We start from the raw sequence: 9,588 nt of genomic DNA on the forward strand, positions 1-9,588 counted from the left end.
AGGTTGATATGCTCTGGGAAATAACAGACTTGTGCAGTGAAATGTCCTTAAGTGTGGGGAGATAAGAGCCAAGGAGGTATTTTTCCTTCAAACAGGCCATTGGTAGGCATTTTTCCAGACAATGAGGGCATCAGGCTAACTGTAAAGTAGTGGCAGTAGGATTAATAACATTGACAGCAAAGGGGCCATGCCTCAATTGAGGTCATTTCAAGAGCAAATATTCATTGAGCATCTCAAGTTAGATATAGAAAATATCATGTGTCAGAGAGAGTCCGTCTGCAGGGTACCCAGGGCCCAGGGTGGAAGAAACACCAACCAGACCTTATAACAGGTGCTCAGGCCAAAAGGAAACAAACACAGAGCAATAAGACAAGCGGGGTTGGTGGGGGGGTGGTGCTCAAATCTTGTTTCAGGAGCAGGGAATAGGACAGCCCTTCCTAAGAGAGGCTATAGGTAAGTTGAGCTCAGAAATGGTTTGAAGGCCCATTTGCTACCTGAACAGAATGGGGATGATACCTGCCTATGACGATGAAATGGAGTACATCGTTGCCTATTTAATGTAAGTAAAATATGGCTGACATCTTGTAATACAGAATGAAAGCTCTGCTCTGTTGCCACAGTCACCATGGATAATAGAAAAGATCTAGTGCAAATCTGAGATGAGTGGTAGGAGTGAAAAAGGAAATAAAAATTGATGTACCAGTGCATTTGTATGACTTAGAAAACACAGACTCCTGCAGAGAACTCAGAATCATCTAGTTCCAACCCTATCATTATTAGGAATCCGTCTAAATCAGCCAAAGCAGATGTACATGGGAAATGTCATCGCTGTTCGCTGGCCTGAAATTCAGGAGGCGGGCTGCTTCTGCCCACTTCTGCAACAAATGACAGTCTCTGTGAGGTTACTTGACTTTCTCAGTCTGTTCCCTCATCTGAAACTGACGTGTTGAATGAGATTGTTCAATGTTCAAAAGCTTTTGTTTTTTTAAACAAAAATTCACAGTGAAGATCAGCATTTCACATGGTGATTTAACACTCTTCTTTATTACGTTTAAGGCATTTGCTGTTTTTAAATTCTATTCTAACCCACTTTTAAAAAAATTAGTATATGTGCTGCCGAAGCTTGTACCACTTTTAAAAAAATTAAAATGCTGGTGAGACCCACTAAGCTAACTTCAAGTCCCACAATTTGTGACCCATAATCTGAAAACTTCCAGACTAGGTCTTCTCTACAGGCTCCTCTGGCCCCAGCTCTGGGAAGTGTCCACATGATCATCTGATTATCTCACCACAGTTTTCAAAATGATTTCCCAGGCACCTCCCATGATCCTTACAACAGTGGTGTGACAAGGGCAGAGGGGTCCCTGAGCTTGTCACGGATCTCGCATTGAGATTATGACAGAGCAGTAACCAGATCCATTCATTATAGAACAGCGGTGGTGCTTGGTCTATTTAGCAGCTATTTTTCTGGAGAATTCCACCTCCTGACAATGCTCTGCCCTCAAGCTTCTTAAATGTCTCTCCTGACCTATCTAAAGCCCAGATGTCCATTGAGAAATGAATGGATAAAAAAAAGATGTGGTGTGTACACACACACACACACACACACACACACACAGGAATATTACTCAGCCATCAAAAAGAATGAAATCTTGCCATTTGCAATGATGTGGATGGAACTAGAGGCTATTGTGCTAAGCCAAATAAATCAGAGAAAGGCAAATACTATATGATTTTACTCATATGCAGAATTTAAGAAACAAAATGGATGAACACAGGGGAAGGGAAGAAAAAATAAAATAAGATAAAAACAGAGAGGGAGGCAAACCAAAAGAGACTCTTACTCTAGGGAACAAACTGAGGATTGTTGGAGGGGAGGTTGGGGGGGGATGGGGTAACTGGGTGACAGGCATTAAGGAGGGCACTTGACGGAATGAGCACTGGGCATTTGTATGCAACTGATGAATCATTAAATTCTACCCCCTGAAATTAATAATATAGTATATGTTAAATAAATTGAATTTAAATTAAAAAATTTTAAACATGCAATTGAAGAATACTCATAATGTGGGATGCAAATCTAGTGAACACATACACTTTACATCTCTGTGACTTACTTATTTTATAACTGGAAGTCTGCACCTCTTAATCTCCTTCACCTATTTCACCCATCCCTCCACCTCCCTCACCTCTGGCAACAACCGCACCTGACACTAATACACTGTATGTCAACCACACATCAGTTTAAAAAAATAGTTAAAGATAAAAATTAAAAAGAATCTAGTAAACACACTGCAAGAATGTAATGCTAATATTCATGTCCATGGCCTTGCTAGATCTTCCAGCAACTACCCTGTGCCACCACAAATGCATGAAACACAGCCTCTGCCCTGGAGGAGCTCACAATCTAACGGGGGGGGGGGTCCACCCACAGACCCACCCTCCAAGTGCAGTTCCCTGCCAAGCTGCCATTCTCTTATGTTCTCAGCGATAACCTCAGTTGTGCTGTTTAACTCAGCAGGTCGCCCCAGCTGGCTGATGGAAAGAGCCCACTCTCTCGGGGTGCTGTAGGTCAGCCGAACAGCAAGAGGGACGCTCCAGAGGGAAGTGAAGGGCGTCCTCAGCAGCTCCCTGCCCTGCTTCTCCTTCCACTGCTCCTCCTCCAGCCCTCTGCATCACCCCAGATACCCGCCTCACCCCAGATCAGCATCAACGGACTTCAGGGACATATAAAGATTTTGGAACATTACAAAAGGGTCCGATCCCCTAGATTTATGGACAATGTCCCACTTTTACTATTTAGGAGGAGAAAAAATTATATCAGGGACAAGGGAAAAGTGTTTTTAAGGAGCCCCAAACTTAGGGCTAAAAAAGAAGACATTCAAGCCCTTCCTTTATTTTTTTTAAACTAGTCCCAAAGCAGTAAGTGGTGATTGATAATATGCCAGTACTTCTAAGGCAAGTATTATCAAAACCCCTGGAGTCTGTAGTGGGAATTTATTGTTTTGCTTTCCAGTACCAACCCCTTCTTTGTCTGATGACAGGACACAGATTTGCTGTGGAGGAATCCCATCCTCTTACTCTAAACCAGTTGGAGTGGTCCTACCTTAAACTTTCGCTTTAATTTCAGGGGTGAGCCCTGACTGGCTTAAATTAGGAAAATTGGAGGATAGGAAGGGAATTCAATCAGAGTCAATGATCTCTGAGGCTTCAGAAAGAATCCTCCTTTCCCAAAGAAAATGTCTTTCTATCTTTGCACAGTGCGGTGTGGGAAAAGGAGATAGGAGATGATGCCAGCATTGAGGTGAAAGACTCCACTGCCTGAAGCCTGAGGACAAAGATGACATTGAAGAAGCAGAACAGAGAGCCAGAGAGAACCTGCATCCTTAGAGACGCCATCTGCACTGCAGGGTCAAGCCTTGCCTGCAATCCTTTCTCTGCATATTTAGTAAAAGGTATCTGTTGGTCAAGCCAGTTTGCTACCAAAGCAATTACAATTCATAAGACACTTTAAATATCCCAAAGTAGTAATATACAAAAGATTTACAGTCTTTTGTGGGGGGACCAAGGAGCAGTGCAATAAGCAGAGGTTGAAAGATTTTTTTTCCCCTTAGCTTCTTCTATTAATTCTGTAGAAAATGATCCTAATACTTAGCATCTGTATAATATTATTTCTCAAAAAAACCTTTCCACATGTGTTTTCTCACTTGCATTTCGCAATTCTGAGTCAAAGAAATTATTAAAAATTTTATTTTGTAGTGATTACCTATTTATCAAGCACTCTATATAGCTTAAAATAGTATTTCAAGTTTAGTAATTCATTTGATTGTCACAATAACCAGATGAGGTAAGAATGGTGGTTCTGTCACTATATCCATGTTAGGCAGGAGAAAGTTGAACCTAAATATCTACGTAAAAGTAGGTATTAAATGAGATGCCCAAGTTAATTTGAGGAGGTGTGGGGAGACAGGCCTTAAATCAAGGTCTCTTTGCTTCCAGGGCTTTAACTCCAGTAATACTAAACTCTACTCCCAGAATCTTCAGCACCACGCTCTGGATTCCAGTGGCAGGGCCAGAACTAACTAGCTGGTGACCTTGAGCTAGTTTTCCTTGTTTTGTTTTCTCATCTATAAAAGGAGAGGTTTGAATTAGGATCTTTGATGGCCATTAAGGTCTATAAGTTCTGTAATTCTAGCCTTCCTTTTCCCCCCAGCTCTCAAAAATGATCTTTTTCTCAGAATAACAGTTATAACCGTAGCTGACATTTGTTCTCCCTGGGTGTCAGGTCCTATGCTAAGAACTCTGCCTCCATTTTCTCTCTAAATCTCACTACACACCAGGGGCAACTGTCTCTCATTTACAGATAAGAAAACGTGCTTGACAGAGGCTAAATGAACTACCCGCGACCAACAGAATTGGCTAACCTCAGGCGGAGCTCCCACCACAGGTCAGACTGGTCAGAGGACCGTAACCAGTCTTTATTGTTCTTGTGGAAGCGATGAGGCGCCCTGCACTACCGGTCACCGCTTTCCTCGCAGAAGAGCAAGGAGGGGAGGGAGCCAAACCGACAAACGCGAAGCCTCTCTGCAGGACAAAAATGGAAAACCTCTGGAAGGGCGCCTGGGAGGATCCAGCCCAGACCCAGGAGGCGGGGCGCCCCTCCCGGCCCGCCACAGGACAGCGGCTAGGGCCATCCTACCCTCCGGGACCGTTACCTTGTTGAGATGCGGGTTTCTGGTGACATCGTATCCGCGCTTCTTCAGGGGCACGGAGCGAGCCGGGCCGGATTTGGAGTGGCAGCCGCGGGCGGACGCGGAGGGCGTCCAGCGCGGGACGCCGCCGCAGGCCTGGCCCCGAAGGAGCGCCAGCCGCGCGCCCGTGCCCAGCGTGGCGCCCATGGTCCTTGCGCAGACCTGGCACCGGGGAGAAACCAAGGTCAGGGGTGCCTGACGGCCAACCAGGAGCCACGCGCGCTTCAGGGCACGGAGTCAGAGCCCGGGACGCCTCCTCGGGCAGAAGGCAGCGGGTCCTGAAGGGCGAAAGGCACCAGCCTCCGCCCGTCCTCGGCCGCCACCTGCGCGGCTCTCTCCGCTAGCTTGCGGCGCGCAGGCCTAGCCAAGCCCCCGCCAAAGCGAAAGCAAGCCCGGGAAGCAGATCCGGTGCGGGTGACCGCCCGCGCCACCCCCGCCCCCATCCCCGCGAGGAAGAGGCAACTGCTCGGCGAGGGGCCCCGAACCTCCAACGTCGCTCGGCGGCTCGCGGATCCTTCCTTCCCCAGCCCACCTGTCCTGCGCCCGGAGCGGGTGTCGCAGGCGGGGCAAGGCGCTGCGGTCCGATGTTCTCCTCCTGCCAATGGCTGCACCGCACCCGCGGCCGCGAGAGCGCAGGGCTTATGCGTTCTGGAAAGAGAGGTCCCCAAACCTTCGTTCGCAGTGCGGGACTTCCCCTGAGGACGCCCGTGGGGCGCCTCTTAACCCTGTGCACGTGCCTCCCCAGGGGCAAAATGAAGCTCAGAATGCCTCCTGATCGTCTCCATCTTGACAAGCTGAACGCACAGAGGGTGTTAGCGTTTAGGGAGTAACATGCCCTCTGCTCACTCACCTTTGCGGGAAGGCCCTGGCTTTGGGTTTCAAAGCTGAAATCCCCAGACACCCAGTGTTGCTTTGCACGGCACAGTACAATAGCCATTAGCCACATGTGGATCTATAAATTTAAATAATTTAAATGGAATAAAATTTTAAAAATCCATTTCCTCAGTCACACCTAGCCTCATTTCACGTGCTCAAGAGCCCCTGTCTAGCAGCTTGGGATTGGATAGCACAGATAGGGAACATTTACATCTTTGCGGGAAGTTCTATGGGACATCACTGATACAGGATCTACAGTTACCAAAAGGGCTCCTGCGTACCTTGTGGAGCCCAGGCATGGATTGCTGTGGACAGACAAGGATTTGAGGTCCATCTAGTCCTGAATTTAACTTTATACTTTGCCCACATAGTAGCCAGGAGATTCCTTTTAAAGCAAACATTTCATTGTATGTAGAATAAAATCCAAACTCTTTTGGATGTCTATAGGTTATCCCACAGCCTGTCTTCTGCAACTTCTTCGGGTGAACCTGAAGAAGATGAACTTCTTCGGGTGAATCTGAAGATAGGGTGAACCCTATCCCACTCTGTCTCTCACTGCACTCTAACCACACTTGCTCCTTCCTGTGTTTCCACCCCATCCAATTTCTTCCCACCCCAGGACCTTTGTACTTGCTGTCACCTCTACTTACAGTGTTCATTCTCTCTGGTCTCCACAAAACTGTCAACTGAAGGCCTTTCTTCCACTTCATCCAATGTCCGCCTCCACGAGGGACTATAGAGAGAAGGATTTTTCCCCTCACAGAACTTGCCAGAGCCAGTCATTAGCTCATTTCTCTAATTATTTATTGTCTGTCTCCATCTAGGATGTAAGTTTCATGTGGAAAGGCTCTTTGCCTGTAAACGTCTGTATCTTCACTTCTCAGCTCAGGGTGTGAGCTGAGAAGTGAATTTTGTATAATTTTGTCCAACTGATAGTTGGGTGAATGAAGGAAAGGGACAGCCACTTTCATAAAGATTGGACTGTAAAGAAGACTGAAAGAGATTCTTCCTGAGGGAGAGGAGAGGATCCTGAATCTAGGAAGGGGCAGCGGCAGACATGGTGAACCCTTGAACTGCAGATTTACGTAAGCCAATACATGATTTAAACAAACAAACAAACAAACAAACAAACAGTTTGGGTTGATACTTTCCTCTCAATACTGTTTTTATATGTGCACATCATCCCACTAGTCAACAAATCTTGAGAGGTGAAATTGTGTGTCAGGGTGTATTTTCGTCTTTGATTCCTGACACACAGCAAATGGTCCAAACCTGTTTGTTGAATGAGTCTGCCTGGCTTGATACAATGACCTTTCTCTCACCTGGAGAACACTTAATAGGTAAACCTCAGTCATTCGAAACTGTACTGGAAGCCAGGACGGAAACAACAAAAGCTCCAAACAAGCCAATATAATTTTTATATAATCTATTCACTGAAGCATGTACAGTTCACATCTTATGAGAGTCTCTCACATGTCCCCATCTGTGGCCTCTCCTTTCTTAACTCAGACATAATTCTAGCAATGTTGTCTTTCTTTCGTGTGTTTTGATCTTTGGCCGCAGGAAAGGAGAGGTCCTAGCAGCAGAAGGCAGTAGCAAGAGGAGGTGAGGGCTCTCTGCCACAGAGCTGTTCAGGAGCCCATGTCCTTTCTCCAGGTGTCCTACTGTGCCCAGAAGCACTGAAACCACATGGGCTTCCCAGCCAGTGGAAAGGGGGAAAAAGGAAGTGAAGGGCACTTCTTTGGGGAAGTGACGTGTAAGTTACCTACGTGACTTTTACTCACATTCTATTGATGAAAACTAAGTCACGGTCAAACTACAGGGAAGCCTGGAAAATATTGTCTGTAATGGGAAAGGCACATATTCTACTACAAGGAAGAAGGGGAAAATGGGTTCCTGGGGACTAAAAAACTGCATGTCTAGATATAATACTCATTTTATATTAAAGTGTTTGGCATAGAGTGGATGCTCAGACACCGTTAGCTCTTACTATTGGCATGCACGGTTTCCATCTCTGCTTTTAGGACAATTTCTTTAATTTTACAGCTAACCATAGGATACAGAGACAAGGTTCAAGTCATAGAAACTTTCCAGAACTTATTCCAACTCCCTACAACTCTGACTTCCTTAGCTAGCCAGTGCTGTGATCTGGTCCAGCACTAGATAAAACTAATGAGTTTCCATAATTTGTTTTGGCCTCTCTCCCTGCACGTCTCATTTACTGCCATGGTTGTGATGCTGCTTCCTGGGGTGGCTGGAAAGAAATTCCATTCCCATCCTCCCTGGCCACTTTCCATATTCCCAATGCACTTAGTACCTTTGCTTTTCCATTTTGGATTCCCAAGATTTGCATAGCTATCCATTACCCTACTGGATTGAGCTCCTTGAGGGCTGGAACCACCATTTGCAATTCTTTGCATGTTCAATACCTGAGACAGCGCCTGGCACCAAGAATGCATTCAGTTTGTTGAATTAAATAAAATGGAAGTGAACCAAATATGTGCATAACCGTCCAAGAAGTGGACTTGATTGAAACCAAATTTGTTGTACCGCTGAAAGGATATCGTAATAGCTTCAAATTAAGAGTTTTAGTCCAGTCAGCTATCTTGAAACAAGACCATTTGTCTTTTGTAGGCAGATCTTAATGTCTCTACGTATGGGTTTAAAAAATGGAGGTGCATTAAAAATTCATTAATTTTTGGCTAATCCCATTGTTTCACAAATGTGTAATATTCTACACAACATTTCATGTTCATGGTTGCCCTAAAAGAACTCTTTAATTCCCATTAAATTCTATTATATTTAATAGAATTTATATTATATTCAGAGATACTTCAGCTCTACTGTTTATGCCAAAGGAGAATGATCGGGAACATTTTTGTCCCAGTCATCAGACTTGGCACGCATGCCTGCACTCTGGGACTTAGCTCAAGTAGTTTCTTCTGCTTCTGGTACTTGCCAGTTAGACCCTGTCCTTTCTCCCCGGCTCCACTCAAACACCACATCCACCAGCAGGTAAGTGTGCCCAGATTCCCCAGCCCACAGCAGCTTTTCTGTCTTCCGCATGCTCCCCAAAGTCTGTTATTTGCAGCTGTCCTATTGCACTTTTATAGTCTGTCTATCTGTGAAGTAATTGACTTATGTGCTTGTCTTTTCCGCACCTCAAAGGGGCTCAAAGAAGTAAAAGCAACAGCTTCGCATTCAGTCTTGACTTCACCAATGATGAGCTTGTATAACCCTGGGCACTTTATGTGACCTCCGTAAGCCCCGTCATCTTCGTGAATAAAACTGGGATTCTAATATGACTTCCTACATTGGTTTTTGGCGGATTAATGTATTTATTTGTTTTTTTAAAAGCACATTATAATGTACTTCCACATGCCAGGCACTGTTCTAGTGCTTTATAAGTATCAACTCATGTAATGCCATCATATTTTTATAAAATACTGAGCTTGTTTTTAAACTATTTCTCTCGGCTCTAGATCTACTTTTTTATCCTCTGGTGTATGGCCGGTGCTTGGACTCTGTAAAGCAGTTCTTTGGATTCAAGTTTCCTATTAATTTCTGCCAATAGGGGGCGAGAGAGAGAGAGAGAGAGATGGAAGGCCAGAGTGGGGCATTGCCTCCTTTCTCTGGGTTTGCTTTTTTTTTTGCCTTTCAGTATCCCCTCACTCCCCAACCCCCCAGCATCAGCAGCAGATGCAGCCTCCACTGTCCTCCCACATTCTATAACAAGCTTCACAGGCCCCCATAAACTTCAGGGGTCTTCTCCTCTACAGGTCTAGCTTCTTAGCCGTCCAGGCCTCTTCCCTTGGTTCCTCCAGCCTTAGAGGTGGGAGCTGCTTACTGAGGCTACCCTCTGTGATTGCTTCAAAACTCCCTTCCTTCTCATTCAGCTCTGAAGTACCCGTGAAACCAGTTCTTTCTGTTAAATCCTGACTGGACCCTGCTTGATACGGGT

General features: G+C 45.4%; 1 protein-coding gene across 5 annotated transcripts in view; it reads right to left on the minus strand.

The window, feature by feature from the left end:
* Positions 1 to 5,550, minus strand: part of ME3 (malic enzyme 3) — a 218,813-nt gene extending 213,263 nt beyond the window's left edge. Inside the window, exons 1-2 of one of the 5 annotated variants that reach the window (XR_006604189.1) lie at positions 5,237 to 5,550; positions 4,716 to 4,913 (exon numbers count right to left, since the gene is read on the minus strand). Coding sequence is in view for 4 of the 5 variants with exons in the window: in XM_045071348.1 (XP_044927283.1) it covers positions 4,716 to 4,898 (183 nt within the window). In the remaining variant the exon portion in view is untranslated. Of the gene's footprint in view, positions 1 to 4,715; positions 5,135 to 5,236 lie in introns of those variants that run through there. The other 4 variants (XM_045071348.1, XM_045071347.1, XM_045071349.1 and 1 more) reach the window with 4 other exon arrangements.
* Between the last annotated feature and the right edge of the window lie 4,038 nt (positions 5,551 to 9,588).

The sequence above is a fragment of the Mustela putorius genome, unplaced genomic scaffold, assembly GCF_011764305.1.
Source record: "Mustela putorius furo isolate JIRA1106 unplaced genomic scaffold, ASM1176430v1.1 tig00003987_pilon_pilon_pilon, whole genome shotgun sequence".
In the NCBI taxonomy this organism is placed as follows: Eukaryota; Metazoa; Chordata; class Mammalia; order Carnivora; family Mustelidae; genus Mustela; species Mustela putorius.